This window comes from Vanellus vanellus, assembly GCF_965231255.1.
Source record: "Vanellus vanellus genome assembly, chromosome: 1".
Lineage (NCBI taxonomy): Eukaryota > Metazoa > Chordata > Aves > Charadriiformes > Charadriidae > Vanellus > Vanellus vanellus.
The window spans coordinates 121,903,324-121,921,297 of NC_138905.1; the positions used below are offsets into that span (position 1 = coordinate 121,903,324).

Sequence of the window (17,974 nt, forward strand, 5' to 3'; positions counted from 1 at the left end):
GTTTACCGCTTTGTTATCGAAGCTACCCAAATGCTTACCGACTACCCACCAGCCTTATGTTACATGGCACGGCACTGGATTAGGACTGTGTCTGTTCCTATTTTTTGCCAATTACACAATCGTTAATTGAAGATAAAGAGGTGCCTTCACAGAACAGTGCACTCTCTTATGCTATGCGGTTTTCTGCATATTTGCCTGTTTAAATTTTGAATTACCTACACTTACTGTCATAGAATAAGAAATAAGCAGAAATTCTGTGCCAGAAGCCACAACAGTTGGGTTTTTTTTGTTTGTTTGTTTTTTTTTTTTCTCTGGAGGACACGACTGAATTTAAAAGGCAAACTGTATAGGGAAGCTGAACAAGAGTTATAAAAGTTTACTGCAGCCCAGCTTAATCCAAATACAAGAGCCATCAGTGAATACCCTGGGTCAGGGGTTTCTTTCACTTACTTTCTTACAGAAGATTTTCCTGTGTATTCCAGTATGATGAATGATTAAAGGTAGTCTACAAGAACAGGGGAAAATCAACATTAAAGTGACAGTTCTCCCCAGAGGATTAGATTGCCATGGGTCTAGATCTGTTATCATTATGTTGTTGGCAAATGCCATTCTCCATCAGTCATGGACACGAAAAAAGAGGAACAAGGTGCATGCAAGGTTTACTTCCTTTTATATATATTTGATAGTCTAAACTCACAACTTTCAAGTCAGCAATGAAGTATAATTTGAGGGGTGGGGGGGGCATAGCCTCCTTGTATGGAGACTGAAATTTCATTGCTATGATTATTTTCTGTTTGTGTTTTTTTTTTCTTATTTTTTGTCAGTTAATTACAGAGAATAACAATCTGTTCTGAGAAACGGAGACACCGAAGAAAGGAATGTTAACTTGAATTAAGCTTTCATTTAAATTGGACTATCTATTTCACATCAAACCTCTATCTAGACATTCTCATTGTTCTCGAAGGGGTTCTTAAAGGGGTTATAATTAAGTTGACATAATTCAATTCAAAGTTAACTCTCATTAGCTGTCATGATGGTATCATTACTTGGGCAGTTACTGTGAAATAAGTAGAAAAAAAAAGGAAGCAAACAACTTCATAATAATGGCCCATAGGACGTTCTTGCACTGGGGACTTGTGGCAAAATCAGGCTATGACTGCTTATAACCCTGTGATGTGTTGCTTGCTTCAGACGTACTGGGGGGTGAGAAAGGTCTTCAAGGCTATTAGTTCTGCACATTCTTTTTCATTGTGCATCCACTGCCCTTATCACTGATCACCGCTTTCTCCCAGCTCTCTAAAAGGCCCAGTGATGCATTCAGACAGGAAATCTTGTACATGATAGAATAATGCCTAACCTGACTACATCCAAAATTCATAAAATGGCTATCTATTCCTAGTGTCCATCACAACCTCCATAAATGGATTATTCATCATTTTTTCAGTCCTAAGTGCATGTAAGAGAGGCTTGGCCTGAGCATCATCCAATGCAGACTTTATACTGGAGTATCACTACTAGCTCTCACATTGACTGGATGCATTCTACCATCCTCCAAAATAAAGTCTTGTTCACACTGACTTGTCTATATTGAAGTAATTAATTATTTTTCCTTAAAGTCCCCTTGTCTTTTCATACTAGCTGTTTTTAAGTTCACTTAATTGTCATCATGGATCATGTTAAATACCTGTTGGAGGAACAGAATTAATTCCAGTTTCTGGTTAGCTTGTTCAGTTGAAGTACATGTGGGGGGTTGGACTAGGTGATCTCCAGAGGTCCTTTCCAACCCTGACCATTCTGTGATTCTGTGATTCTGTGATGCGTGTGGGTCAATTTGTAACTTCTTTGTTTTTTGGCAAACCAAGAGAATCACATACTACATTTCCTCATAGCTAGATGTTATGAATCTTGGTACCCACAAACTCTGCATTGTTCTGTGTTCATCTTGTCCGAACGCTTCCCTCTTTTTTAAAAGCATAGGAGAAAGAGAGCTTTATGGTGCATTATGTGCAGGGGTCCCTGCACACTCCTGGGTTTGCCTGCACCCTCAGTCTATTAGTATTGCACCACGTTGTTGTCTAATTGGTTTTGCACTTATTCAAGCATCTATTTTTATGCCTGTTTTTGTTTCCTTTTTTTTCTTTTCATCACCATACATTCATTACACACAGGTAACAGCTGGCCTAAAAGAAGGAGCACACTGAAAACTTTGCCCTGTTTCCCTGGGGTGTCACAATCTTCCTTCACGGATGTCCTTTACACTCTTAAGCCATCTTTTATGATCTCAACCCTGGTCTCACCAATGTTCATAATGCAGTATGCAGTTATCCTACAAGAAATTCAACAACGGGAAAGCTCCAGATTTTTCAGATCCTTCAGACTTTTCATAGCCTTTCAGTCACCCTTCAGTTCATTCCTCCAACACTGTGTAGCTACTAAGAGAAAAGCTCTGAAAGACTGTACAAAGAATGCCAGAAAGAAGCAGAAAGTAAATGTGATCCTTCTCGGTTGACAGAAAAAAAACTGTGAGCAATGGTATGGGGAGTAAACATTTCCCTGCTTGTTCCAACTTAAGCCTCTTTACTTTGTTAGACGCTCCCGACATTTACACTGTTAAATCTTCCATTGTGACCTACAGTAGTAATATAGTAGTTACTACAGGTTTGTCACAATAGTGTTGAAAAATATGCATCTCGTATGATAAAAAGTTTAGCCCAGAGAAGGGACAAAGACAAGACATGCAGGTTCCTATCACAAGCCTGAGGCACCCTATTTGCAACTTGTATGTATTAGGAAGCTATGTCATGTGTTGAAATAGTACCCTCCAAACACAATCACTGCCATCCATGACAATAGCTCTGATAGTTAATCAGCCATTATAAAACTGGTTATCTACCAGCTAGGTAGGTAGGAACAGCAAGCTTCCCTACAGTGATGGCATATGCTTTTCCATGCAGAAAGTGTTTTCATGTTGGTGGCATTTGGCTGAAGTTCTGCAAAGCTTTTTTAGAAAGTATCTCATCATAAAACCCTAGACACTTTATTTTACATTACTACATCATTAGCCACATGACTGAAGAATTAGCAGGCTTGTAAAACTGTGAAGTCAATTAAGCACATCTACCCTTGCAACTCTAGGGACTTGTGCAATACACTGTTCACATTGGCACATTCTGTGATGTCACCAGTTTGAGTGAAAAACAAAAAAAATCAGTCTGAAGACCCCGTGTAGAGATTGAGTACTGATGGGACTCTTCTCACCTTGCTGTTTAAAACGTTAGGTCTCTATTTCCAAGCTAAGGTGCTACAGTGCTTACAGTAGAGGGAAGGCAGAATTCATGGGCCCAAGCAATATCTTTTAATAGAACAACTAATACAACTGGGAAAAAATATGTAGGATTTGAGGCACATTATCCTTTCTTCATATCTGAAATAGAAGCAGCAAACTTCAAAGCTAATGCAAGTTGAGAACAATTGTTCAAAGTTTAGATATGTTAATCAGACCATTTTATAAGAAGACAGTACTTGTGGAGTACACAAGAGATATTAGTAAGGAGGAGAATGATAAAGAAGTTATCTTGTATGGCAAGAAAAAAAAGAGAGACGCGTTCAGAAGGGGAGGCCAATCATCTGCAAACCCTCTGTACTCAACAAAAGAAGATAAAAATTGCTCCAAAAAGCAATTTATTTCCTTCTAAGGTAGGTGGGATGAATTACCCCCTAGAGGAGCACGTCATTCTCTCTCTGCTGACTACAGCAAAAGCTCGGGCAATTAGCTGAGAGTTGTCACCTAACTTTTGGAGAGAACTGAAGTTACTCCTGACAAATCCCACTCTCTGTAAGCAATGAGGCATAAAGAATCCACGTGCCAATTATAACAGTAATTAGCATTGTAAAGTTCTAGATTGCTTTAAAAAGCACTGTCACCGTACCTTTTGCTAGCGGTTCCACAGTAATAATCTCACTGCTGTTGCCTCTTCCTGCAGCAGTCACTGCTACCACCCAGACGCTGTACTGGCGATTACGGCTCAAGTTGGGGATTCTGTAGGAAAATGAGTCGGGAGAGGCTTCAAACTCGCTGATTACCTGTGGTGGGAGAGACAAACGTTTCCAGACTAAAACAAACGGTATTTAGAGAAAGTCTGGTAAGCTAAGTGCTACAAAGACTCTTATTTCAGCATGTTTTAAGTGAGTATAAATCACTCCAAACAGATGGCAGATGGCAATAAACAGAGCAGACACAATAACTTGTTGCAATCAATTTATATCTAGTGAATTTGGGCTTACATTTTGTTTACAAATTTTTTTATCCTTTTTAGGACTTTTACATGTCTGTTTATTTTTACAGGATTGGGTAACTAATTTGAGTGAACATATTTGACAAATTTTTACTACCAATAGCTCTGACAAACCAATTTTGTTTTACACAAAACTTTCCCAATAGAGGATTCAGTCCCACATTTGCTGTGAATTCTGGAGTTTACTACTCAAGATATGTCTTTGTTCACCTAGAACTGCTGTGCTGGTGTTCCTTATTCCTGGGTTTGGTGGTTTATTCCTTCAGTAGTACAGTGAATCAAGAAATAAAACTGTATTTTGTAATAGACTGCTCAAACTTCCCCCAAGTCTAGTTTTGTTTAATCACAAAATTACTTCCATTCAGAGATTCTCTGCAGAAGGTCATCTCAGCTATTTAGCCGCATTAGCAGGAAAGGACAAGCGCTGGAAGAAATGGTAGTTCAGGCTACTCTTGCACTGTCACTCAAGTGCCTCAGCCGTGGGCTGCAGCAAAGCCAACCGGCTGCTAAGCAGTGCTGGCTTATCGGTGAGATGTTCTGCAGTCTGCTTGAAGTGACCTGTGCAAGGAAAGGTGCAGAGGAATACATAGATTCCTCCAGCGCACGTGGGCTTTGTGCACCTCAGCACATCTTCCACAGGAAGCTCGATTCCTTGGTGGAGGAGATGGGAAAGCTCATCAGCCCTGAAGAGTATTACAATGCTCCGCGCAGCCAGTTTTATTTCTGACACAAGCTTTGTGATTCTTGCATGTAAAAATAGCGGGATAATGAACCATTAGAATGAATAATAAAGACTCACGTCCCCGTGCAATACTGAGCATGGCAATGGCTAACTAACACTAGGCTAAAAATAATTAGAATGTTAATGACGTAGAATAGAAGATTTTACTAGGAATCAGCATTAAAAATAATGCATCACTGAAATATCAACTTGATTCAGGCTGGCAGAAGGTGTGCAAGGAGTCTTTTTGATATACAAATATGTGCTGGTGGTAAAGGCCAATTTAATCTGATTAGCATTTCAAAAGGTAGGTTGACCTGAAAGCGTTGCAATATTTAGGCCTTCAAAGTGAATTCCAAATAAACAAGGGATGTTTCTGAGGTATCACTAAACACGTCTCTAGTGTGAACTGGTAGCCAGTTTCAGCTACTGAATGAGTCACTGCATTTCTCTCTTCTTGAGCTGGCATCTCCTATAGCCAGGTGATGAGAGGAATTCATCTCATCTCACTTTTGAAATCTAGAGTGAAGACATCTGAACCTAAGCCAGTCACCTTGACTCCCTTTAGACACCATGCAAAGAAAAGGTGGCTTCTAAGGCAAGTTCTTCTGGCCTATTTGAGACACATACATTGCAGTGGGATGAGTCATGCCCTTGACATACCTGTTTCCCCATCAACTACAGAAAAGTCCTTATAACTAACCTAGGTACAGTTGCCTCTGCTGAAGACATCTGAACTTAATGTGCTTGTTAACGAAAATACTGAGGTCCCTGGCCTTTACACAAATGTGTGCCTCTATTTGCTTTTACAAGAATACATCCTGTTTCCTCCACGGAGACTAACTTTTCTGGGGAGACAGGTTTGGTTCAGCTAACAGTCATCTAGGCTCAACACAAGCCATACTTTCTAGCCAGTTTCACTGCTCCTGTCAAAATGCCAAGTCAGTTTGTCCCATTTAGCAAGCATTTGCCTGGGTTTCCACTTCTGATATGAAGAGGTCAGTGCAGGCAGACACGTCTATTATTATGTGAAATATTACAGCAGGTTTTGAGAACCATCTATCTTGACATTTACACAAGAATATTGGACAAATGCCCATGGCTTGACAGGCTGGATCTGTGTGAGGCCATACACAAAAATTAATGTATTGATCATGGCACAGGAGGCTGAACATTAATATTCATGAGGCTGTTTTTTTCGATGACTCCCATGGTTTATGAAAGGGACATACGGCCGCCTTTGGAAGCCACTCCTAATACTGCAGATCTCATGCTTGAAATGCCTTGCTGCTCTGCTCCCCTCTGCAATGGCAGAGGCTGGGACAGTCAGACAGACATACACCCTACATATAGTTGCTAAACACAGCTCAGGGCAATCTGGTTTGAGCTTTTATGTTTGGGTTAGATGAACAGCAGCTAAGCAGAAAAGGAAAACCTCAGCCTTGAACCTACAGCACGGGCACTAAGTGCTCCTGCTCAAAGGGATGGAAGTCAGTTAAAGTCAAAACTAAAAATACCAAACAATTCTCCAAAATTCCTCAGGTTGCGATGTGGTCAGCTAGAAAAACAGGCAAAATTGTCTCAAAACAGAGGAGCTCTCTCTCCCTGGAGCTCCAAAGATGGAATAATCACAGAATTAGCTTCTCTAATGCCATTTAAAATGCTTGTCTTCAATTCCTTTCTTTCACCCACAGAGAACCATCATCATTCACACATTTGCAACAGGGCTATTCCAAGTATAAATTCAATTATTCACGAAATTCATTTATTATTTTAATCTAGTAAATGAAACCTCACTGAATTAATGATTCTTATTTTCTTAAAACAAACTGCTGTAGCAAAAGATTTTGGTTTCTAACCGGTTAACATACATCTTCTGTTTCCTCAACTGACTCCTTTTTAAACACTTGGGGATGCTCCAGTGACAAAGAATCGATTTTACTTTTAACTTTTGCCTGTCATTTCAATTAGACTAATATGCCAGAGACTTTCATTACACAAGAAGAAAAAGGAGAGCTTTGTCAGCAAAGAGAAGATTAAACAATTGAAATAAGAAATATTTTAAAAGAATGTCACCTTGTCACGTATTGGTCTTTGCATGTGCCAGTCTGAAACATATACTGCTGTTTTATCCCAAAAGCAGTAACATGCTTGCTCAGGGGATTTTTTTTTTTTTTCTAGCTGTTTTTTTTTTTTTTATTCAGCTCATAGATGGTGAGTTAATTTTTCTTCTGTCTTTAGCTCACTGTCTAAGAAACACAAACAGGACCAAGTTTTTAAAAAGCCGTGAAAAATAAAATAAAAACGAAGTCCTTTATCAGGTGCAGTCAATCTACTTCTCAAACCAGGCAACAGCAAGCGATGCTGGGCAACAGCCACTGCAGGGAGCATCTTGTTCCTCCGATGCAGTTTCAGCTCTACTGCTGTACTTTCCTTTGTACACTTTGAAACAGTATGCCATCTCCTGGCATTTCTGATTCCTTAAGAAAGCAATTAGATAGGCAATGTGCATGAACTCTGAGACCTCAGGCTGTTTGTTTTTTTGTTTTGTTTGTTTGTTTATTGTGTTTTTTAATGCAGCCTGGGAAAAATTCAAAAAGGCGTGTTAGAAAAAAAAAAATAGGTTTGTAAGAGTTTTCCAAGCAGTCAGGGAGTTTCCCAAGTAGGGAGGTAATGTAACAGACTGCATTTACTACGCACTGAAAGATTATTCAGTCAAAGCAAGCCTGTACCTTGACTGCAACTTCATCTACACAATTTCTGATGTAAAAGAGGTACACCGAAGATCTGTCTCCTCGTTCTCAGCAAGTTTTGAGGAAACTTGGAGGTGAACTGAGAAATTCATATAGAGACTTTAAAAACAAGAGTGAAAAGCAAGAAACACATAAAGTTTGTGCTGTGCGTGTGTATGAGTTGGCTACCTGTATATTGGCTGCCTTGAAAATTAAAAATACATATATGTACAACACCTAGAGTGGCATGTGTGTTTTCACTATGATTTTAGGTATAAAATATGGCCCCAGAATCATCTAAAAAAAGGGGTGGAAGGACCTTGAGAGTTCACACAAGTCTATCCTCCCTCTTTAAACCAGGTTTAACTATATCTGCACAATTTCAGACAGATGTCTGTCCAATGTGATTTTAAAGACTTAAAATAAATGGAGATTTTGCGACTCCCTAGGCTGAAAGATCTATTCCATTGCTTAACTAATCCTACTATTAGAAAGCTTTTCTGAAATCTAGCTTGAGTTTCCTGATGGAGTTTAAGCCCATATCTTCTTTTTCAGTCTATTAGGAACATGGAGAATAGATGATTACTTTCATCTTTGCACCAGTCTTTAATCTACATGAAGTTTTATCGTTTCTTTCCCCACCAGTGCTCTTATCTTTTTATCTTTTTCCAGCTTAACAACCCCGATGCTTTCAACATTGCCCAAAAATCACATTTTCTCTAACAGTTTCTCTAACAATATCTGCTGTTATCCTTTGGACTCTCTAACGTTTGTCCACAGTCTTCTCAAATACAGTGTCCAAACCTGTATTCAACAATCCCAAGGTATGGCATTTGGCTTTTCACAACAGGATTAGAAAGGTAGCTAATGTTGATCTTGGGATGCATAATAACCTTAAAATCCTCTTCTGAAGAATCTAGCCAATTGCTAGAGAACCCAGTACTTTTGTAGTTGGCTATTCATATTACCCATTTTCCTGCACTTACCCATACTAAATTTTATCTAACTTTTTCCAGACCAATTTCCCAGTTCATCAAGATCTGTCTGAGTTCCAGTTCTGTCTCCAGTGTACTTGCAATCCCTCCCAGCCTTGTATCTCGTGCAAATTTAATAGGCACTCTCGCTATTTCATTATCGAGGTCACTAATGGAACCACCGAATAGAAGTGGACTCAAGAGAGATACCTATGCTGCTCTCTCCTGCCCACAGCAATGAACCACTGGTTTCATAGCCTCCTGCAGAACAGCAATCAGTTTTATACCTGGCCTGAGCTGTCTCAGTGAAACCATGTTTGCCTAGCTAGGTTTCTCTCAATAAACATGCATCCTCTGGGCTTATCTCCTTTGCTAAATGGGAGAGAGCCAGAGATTGTGTTGAGCACTCCACCCGGATGATCCTCACCACTTTTTATCAGTTTTATACTACTGTCAATAGCTCTCTTCAAAAAAATTCCATTTTAGAGGGAGTAGTGCTAAGCAGACAGACATCAGTCAACGTCACATACTTTTGGGGCCTGGTGCTGCTCCTTGGCCCTTGCTTAATCAGATGAGGCCTACAATAAGCACTGAGTCTCATCATTGATTAAAGTAAGTTTTTAGTTCTACAAGCTCAAAACAGAGAAATCTCCATCTTTTTGCACACCACCACCATAGAATTGTCTACCCTGCTCTACCTCAGGCCTTTGTTGCTCCTGGAAATCGCATTTTAGAGTCTCTTAGAGTAACAAGTTATCCAGTAATGGGGGCTATGAATTTTTTTTTTCTACCTGGAAGCAAGCAGAGTTAATATGAAATCAATACTTTACTGTATTTATAAAGAATGAACTTCAAGTTCTGCATCCCTGAACAGAATACACAGACCACTGATGTGCCCTTTCAGTGAACTCCCTAAAGATGTGAAACTCTGCCTGAGATCACGGACTAGTACTTTTCTCCAGGACTGCTGGCTTTTGCCTTGCTTCCTTTCACAGATGGACAGACTTGTCAGAGCTGCAAACAACCACCAATCCTGGACCACAGTTTTCAGTAATACTCTGAATACCACTTCGATCATATAACGGTTTCTGTTCAGGTCTTGCTATTTTGGCTCATGTTTTGAAACATGACATCTGTTTTTCACGCAGTGTTATTGAAGATAACTGTTGTAAACAGAAGCTGTGCACAAACCAGAATGCAGCTTCCATATAAAATTTTATCTTTCTTTTTCTTTTTTTTTTTTTCCCTTAAATGAGAAACTGAAAGGTTAGAAAGAGTAAGATGGAACAGCAGAGGCAGCTGCCTGCCTTCCCACCTGCAGGAAAATCTTGCAAACCCATTTCCAGCAATTAGACCTGGAAGACAGCCCGCTGCCTGAACTTCCAGGTAATCCATGCAGACAAGGAGACTATTGATTGGGAGGCACCAAGATACATCACCTGCTTGCCCCTTTGCAGCAACTCACAGAGAGCCCATCAGCCTCCTGGGGCTCATGATAAGGAAGCAGCATGTGGTGTCATGGGCTGGTGACCACAGGTAGATCAGAAGACTGCCTGCTGGGCTGCCAGGAGTGCTGCTGCCTCCTTTGGTGGTCCCAAGAAACCAGAAGGTTTGTTCAGAGCATTTCAGTCAGCTCACAAATTGTATGACCCCAACTGGTCCCAAGTGCTCTGTCCTCTATATGATACAGAAGGGAATGTGATGAATTCACGCCTGCTGAAATATGCTGCAACTGACATCAAGACTTATTGTCAGACTCTATCGATATACCCATATGCGAGACTACGTAGTGAGACAACATCACAGTTTTATGAAAAAATCAATATCAAATTTGTTTTAGTAGGGTTTTGCAATGAGACCTTTTAAAAATCATATAAAACAGAACATCTTCAGAATTCATTTCTACTCTGTCACATCTCCCTTGAGATCGGCTCCAAAGCAAAAGTTAGATAAGCAAAAATGTAAGGATGAAAAAGCAATTAAAAGTATGTATGTGCTATGTCTAAGAGCTGGTAACAAAGCTGTGAAATAACTATGAAAAAGCTGTAAACAGTATGTGTGGTATATTAAAAAAGACATATTTTAAATACCATTCAAAATTCATTTTTAAAAAACCTCAATGTTAAGGACTATTTCTATGCTGTATAAAGATCAAGAATTAATAAACATAAATATCTTAATGTTGTAAAAAGTACTGCATAGACATAGTGATAAATACTGTTTGTAGTACACAAATCAATGAACATATATTTGAAATTCAACCTTACACATTCTGCTGATTCTAAATAAGCTTCTGTTCAATAGTAACTTTATCTGTTTCTGTGAGTTACCTCCCCCCTCTTTTAAGAGACTTTCAGCATCTCTTGAATCACTGAAGTCTCTACAGCGTGTGACAACAAATCAGTTTTGTCTTATAATTGCTTTTGCTCTGTTTTCCATGCCTTTTATTCAAGCCTTTAAAACTGGAGAGGAACCAGGAGTCAGAGAGTATGATGTAAAGCTGCCTCATGTTGAGTTAAAATTTGGGGACATCCCATGCGAAATCAAGATAAGACTTTTGTCTGCCTGAAAGAGTTGTGTAGAAAACACCTGGATGCTGGGAATTTAAGTCAGCTAATTCTGGTTCTTTAAAGATCTAGGTTAAGATAATTGTATATACTTTCACATAATCTCATTTAAGATGCATACCATCTAGTTTAAGATAACCATGTATACTTTCTCTAGAGTAAACAAAGAGAAGGGAAGCTTTTGGAAGAAGGTTCATCCAGCTTCTCCCAGACATCTAGCTTCTCCTTTGATGAAAGGAAAGCCTTGATGACCCCAGAATCAGCACAGATATCTCTCTTTGAGATGTCTGAAGTCAGGTGAGCTGAATCCCATCCTGAGTCTATAAGTTACAGAGACAGAGCAGAGATGACTCTGTCAAAAGGCAATCACTAAAGTCTCCCGTGTATGCTTTTGATAGAATATCAGTAATACATTGCAAAGAATATCCTCCAGGTGTTTTCTGGAAGATTCTGCATGTCTTTGTACTGGGGAATGTATCTCAAACATACGGGACTTCATAAGAAACCAAGATACTTGGCCTAAGTATTTTCCACTGGGACCTTTTGAAAATTTTGTGACCAGAGTTGGGAGGTTGCAGTCTATGCATTTATGGAAGAGAGGAAGGAAAGCTGGAGAAAGAGTCTGATTCACGCCACTTTTTCCACTGAACAGAAAAAGCTCACTGTAATACACACTGAATGGGGAATCTGACTATAGTTTTTCCCTCAATATAGTGCTCTACAGATTTACGGAAAAAGATGCATAGAGATGTGATAAATAGATGAATAGTCTAGTCGCTACTGCTGCTGCTGCTAGTTATCCTATCACAGGACTGAGCAGACAGAATGTACCTGGGAATGACGTCTTGTGCAGGCATCATTTAACAGCAGGTTAAACCATGCAATTTTTTTTCTCTTAGTGGGTTTAAACCAAAACCAAAAAATTGCAACAAATGTAGAAATCTAACAGGCTTAAGAGTAAGTGTCTCACAGAAAAAGAAATATACCAAAAAGGTTACCAACCCCTCTGCCCCAGATAGTCCCAGATGGTGGTCAGTTTCCAATATCAATTACGTTTTCAAGTAAATTGACTTGGGTTTTGGCCAAATATAAGATCGTTTCCTTCTTCTCCATCATTACTTCACATCTGTTCATCTCCCCCATCTTCCAAACCCAACTGTTTCTCAGAAGTATTTTCAGGCCAAGATGAATCTTTTTGTATCTTTCTAAATCCTTTGGAGAAGTCCAGAATTGTAGAATTACAGTTTTCAAAGATTTTCTCAGACACAGGTTCACTTGGGGCTGACTGTAGGGTTTGCACTGTGAAATAACTTCTATTCATCACCCGTATTTCAACATTGGGGTCTGCTATGCGTTATGGTTCATCATCTGGCTAATCCAGCTAATACTCTTATCATGACAGCATCGTCTGGGATCTTTGCAGGACCATTCTCATTCCATTCATCTGGTTCAACAACATCTTGCTCCGGAATTTCTTCTCCTTCCTGTCCTCAGGCTTCTGATCATTTGGGACCTTAGTCAAGGTGGGTTTAAGGGAGAAATCATGTATCTTAGAGGAATCTCACAACTAGTAACAGTTTGATCAGCTAACATTTCAAAATTGTTGCCAGGATTCAAGACCAGAGAATAAGCTGGTTATTCATATTAGAAAAGCAGGTTTTTAAATTTGTACCTGGATGCTTTGCAAGCTTCTTGTCATATATGCCAGTCTTTGGTTACTCGTGCTGAAAAAATAAATGCACTCTGTAGTCTTCCTCAAATAGAGTTTTACTGTGGAATTGATCACAGTTTGGATCAGGGGCTTTGGGGAGCAGCTTCACAGAGGTACCCCTGTACTCCGCTCTACGGAAATTCACTTCATACTGCACAGTAAGGGATTTGGTGGCAAACAGAAAGAACTTCAAAAGTCTGGCAGAAATATGACTACTGAACACTCAGAAAACTAAGATGGATATGAAACATTTAATCAAAGGCAAGGGAATTCACATTTAAACATCACAATCCCTCTTGTAATGTGCTGAACATTTATGGGTTTGGTTTGGTATTAATAACATGTTTATCGAATGTCATGCCCAAGGGAACTTTGTGCAGCAGACAGCTTTTCGCAGTAATGATTGCAGTTGAGTAATGCAGCTTTTCTGATGGAGAAGTCATACACTGCACATGCACATAGAGATAAACAGATAGATGCATCTTTGCAAAATGGAGAACATTGAGAACTATGGAGAAGCCAGTCCACCCTGCTTAGAGAGGAACATGCTGCATCAATGACAGCATCCCTCCAGAGCAGCAGATGCCTGTGCCACACTTCTCTTTGCCATCGGGGTGATGTGGGCAGCAGGAGCATGTGGCAATAACAGTGCTCACAAGGTAACTTGAGCTTGATGAGTGCTTGGATGGGGAAAACTCGAGTGGGCTCATAGTCTTGCAAGGAGGGGAGTGGGGAATGCCAGAGCGCTGATGACTGGCAGAGTCATTGTTACATTAGTTATCAGAATGAGTATGTAGAGACGCCCAGCAACTCTGCTTAAGACTGCATGTGGTGATGAGAACCTGAGTCATACAACACAAAGAAGGAAGGACAGCAGGAGAACATGCTCAAACAGGGAGTGGAAGGTGGCAGTCAAGATATTGGAAGGCTGGAAGTTGTGACTTCTGACAACAGGAAAAAGACTCCTGCACTTGCAGATCTGCAAATTCAGAATAAGTATAATACCCTGTGCACTGGTGAGGATGAACAAGACCCATCAGAGGATTCAACAGAGCCATCTCAGCCTTAACCTAGTGTCTGCACAAAAGAAAAAAGGCATGTGATAGTTATTGGAGACCCTCTCCTGTAGGGGATGGAGGCACCAACCTGCCAACCTGACGTAATACTTTGGGAACTCTTGCCAAGGGTCATCCAGCCCTTGGACTATTTTCCCTTGCTGTTTTTCCATGTGGGCACCAACACTGGCAGAGGCAATGTGAACCATATCAAGAGTCACAATAGAGTTTGGAAGACGAGAGTGAACAGCAGGGTGGCCCAGGTGGCGGTGTCTCCTCAAACCTTCCGATGAGGAAGAAGGCTCGAGCAGGAGTCAACTGATGTTGCAGGGTTGGTCTAGCAGTCAGAGTTTTGTCTTCTGTGACTGCAGAATGTCACAGAATGAGAGCTACTGAGCAGGGATGAGACATATCTGTCAAAGTGCAGCAAGAGCATCTTTGCAAAGAGGCTTGCTAACCTATTTGTGAGGGCCTTAAACTGGGTGTGGTTGGGGAAAGCTACCATAATAGAGAAGCAATCACACAAAGGAGAAAAGCAGATGTGTCTAGGAGACAACAGTACAGAAGATCTCACTTTTCCCCAGTAAAAGCAGCACAATTTAGGACCCATCTCAAATGCCTGTCCACCAATGCATGAAGCTTAGACAATAGTAATTGGAAGTCTGTGCGTAGTTGCAGAGCTATAGCCTTATTTGGATTACAGTGACATGGTAGGGTAGCACTCGTGACTAGTGTTCTGCAATGTAGGGACACAGTGTCTTCAAGAAAGACATATAGGAAGGTGTGAAGGAGGGCTTGCAGTTTGTGTAAAGGAGTTTCTTGAATGCATGGACTGCTGCTCCAGGGCAGGTGACAAACCACTAGAGAGCTTGTGGGTAAGGATCAGAGGACAGACCAATACTCATAGTGTTGTAGCAGGTGTCTGCTACAGACCTCCTGATCAAGAAGAGGAGGCAGGTGTAGTTGTCTTTAAGCATCTGAAGAAAGCTTCACAAGTGCACGTCTTGATGCTCATGGGTGACTTTTACCACATTGACAACTGCTGGAAGGGCAATAAGACTGGAAGCAAGCAACCTAGGGGATTTCTGGAAAGTATTGAAGACCACTTCTTGTTGGAGGTGATCAATGAACTGACTAGTAGGAATGCCTTGTTGAACCTGTTGTCCACAAACAAGGAAGAACCGGCTGAAATGTGAAGGTCTATGACAGCTTTAGCTGTTGTTACCATAAGACCAGAGTTCAAGATCCTGAGAGGAGTGATCCCATGCGAAACTGTCCGGAAGGGCAAAGAGAACAGCTGGTGATTCTTCAAGGACAACTTCCTCAGAACACAAGAATGGTCTGTTGTAATGTATGGAAAGTTGAGCAAGCATGGCAGAGGCCAGTATGGATAAACATGTAGATCCTGATTGAGCTCAAACACATTTTTTTTTGTGCAGGACAAAGGCAAGAAAGGTTTCTTTAAGTACATGAGCAGCAAAAGGAAGGCTAAGGGGAGTTTGGGCCCATTGCTCAATGAGGCAGGGTACTTAGTGAAAAGGAATTTGGAAAGAGCTATTGTACTCAATGCCTTTTTTGCCTCAGTTTTCACTGGTAAGGTTTGCCCTCAGGCCTCCAGGTCTCTGAACCTCCTCAAAGAGTATGTGGGAGTAAAGCTGTAGTAACAGTGGAGGGAGTTTGAATTAGGGAGCACTTAAGATTATTACTTAAATAGACATACAGAAACCTGTGGTACCAGATGGGACGCATCTGAGGCTGCCAAAAGAAGTGGCTGATGTCATTGTGAGGCTGTTTTTTGTTGTATTTGAGAGGCAATGGCAATCAGGGGAAGCTTCTGATCACCAGAAAAAGGCAAATGCCACACTCATCTTCAAGTAGGGGGATCCAGATAACTACAGGCTGGCCAACATTTTCTCAATGAGATGAGATAGTTATTGAGCAAATCCTACTAGATGCCATTTTTAAACACACAAAGGAAAGGAAGGAAGAGCTGACATGGGTTTACCAAAGGCAAATCACATTTGACCAACCTGATTGCTTTTTATGACAAGGTGACCGGCACTGTGGACAAGGGGAGGGCAGTGGATCTTGTATACCTCAGCTTTAGCAAGTCCTTTTACTGAGTCTTCCACAGTCTCATTATCATTTATATACTGGAAAGCAGGGCTGTTGTTCAGGGGAACCTAGGCAGGTTGGAGAATGGGGTGACTGGAGTCTCATGAAGTTCAAAAAGAGCAAATACAAAGTCCTGCATCTGGAACAGAATAACCTCATGCACCAGTACAGCCTGAGGGCCAACTGTCCAAGAGGCAGCTCTGCCGAAAAGCAGGTCTGGTATTAGCAACTCTGCATTCATAAAAGTGTAGCCAGCAGGTCCAGGGAGGTGATCTTTCCCCTCTACACTGCACTTGTGAGACTGCATCTAAATACTCCGTCCAGTCTTGGGCTCTCCAGTGCAAAAAAAAAACATGGATGTACTGGAGGAAGTACAGGACAGGGCCGTCAGGGTTGGTCAGGAGGCTGGAGCACAGCGTATACATACAAGGACAAGCTGAGCCAGCTAAGTCTGTCAGCCCTAAGAAGAGAAGGCTCAGAATAAACTTTATTGCCATCTACGTATACTTGATCAGATGATATCGAGAAGATGGATCCAAGCTTTTCTTGAAGCTGCAGGGTGGGAAATGTTTCAACACGGGAAATTCTGATGAACTGGGGAAAAAAAATTACCATGAGACCCTGGTAAATATTGGATCCCCCCCAGAGAGACCGTGAGATCCTCATGCATGGAAGTGTTCAAGACTTCACTAGAAAAGTCCCTGAGCAACCTGATGTTAATAAACTTGCTTTGAGAAAGGGATTGGACTAGGCGACCTCCAGAGAAACCTTGTAACCTAAATTCTCTTATTCTGTGGAAGTTTAAACCAAACACTACTAGAGCTAATGTGTGTCACTGAGGAAAAGAAACACATTAGATTGCCACCAAGATGTTTCCTCAGTTAGACGGGGGAGAGGCTCCAATAAAACTCCTGACATCTTAGGCCATTGGTAGTATTGTAAACTTTTCAGATCTGAACACTTTCCAATCACAGTTGCCCAAACAAGTTCTGCTTTTAGCTTTCACTGTCAGGAAATCAGAGAGCAATAGTGAGGACATCTTATTCCACATCTTAATATGAGTGGAACGAAGACAAGAACCAACTGACAATGTCCTAAAAAGGAAAATCACTGAGAAGGAGAGTGGTGTCCATTTATTATCCTTTTATAGTGCAGTTCTACTTAGGTGACTCTTTTCCATTAATCTCCAGGCTTTCCATGGAGAAAGCAGAAGGCTGATGCACAATTTAATGACCTGCTTTGTTGGAAACAGGGGGATAAGCCTGTTTAACATGTTTGCTCCTATTAGTGAATGACTGATTAATGGATCACCCCCAACAAAACCCCAACAGCAACAACAACAATTACTGCACTTTTCTAATCAACAAAGCAAAATAGATTTTAACGTGTATTTCTGATTGAGTGATGCCGTACTGTATGTTGACACCCAGATGATATAGTTGGTCTGTATTTCCTCAGCTACTAACCTCTCTCTGCTTCCCCTGTCAGTTCTAATGCTTTCTCAGCTTTTCCTGCACCAGGAAATACTTCTTCTTAACCTTCATTCCCCTGCCTTCAGCACACACCATGCTGCTTTCTGTGTTGCTTTTTACCTGTTCTGAGATTACAGTTTCCCAGGCTGGCTAGCCATTGCATGCTTTGTGTCACAATGACCTTTTCCGGGCACTTTCTGCCATCTAAATTTTATTTAATCTAATCCCATTGATACCTCCTTATGTAGTGTACTGACCTGAATGCAACAAGAGGTTGGTGTTTTGGTTTTTTTTTTTTTTCAGAAATCACCTAAATATAATTTTCTTTTGCC

General features: G+C 40.8%; 1 protein-coding gene across 1 annotated transcript in view; it reads right to left on the bottom strand.

Annotated features, from left to right (window-relative positions):
- The window catches only part of DSCAM (DS cell adhesion molecule), a gene marked incomplete at both ends in the record, with an annotated part of 477,096 nt that overhangs the window by 55,995 nt on the left and 403,127 nt on the right, over positions 1-17,974 (bottom strand). The window contains one exon of the mRNA XM_082498944.1: positions 3,930-4,083. Coding sequence (XP_082355070.1) covers positions 3,930-4,083 — 154 coding nt within the window. The remainder of the gene's footprint in view (positions 1-3,929; positions 4,084-17,974) is intronic.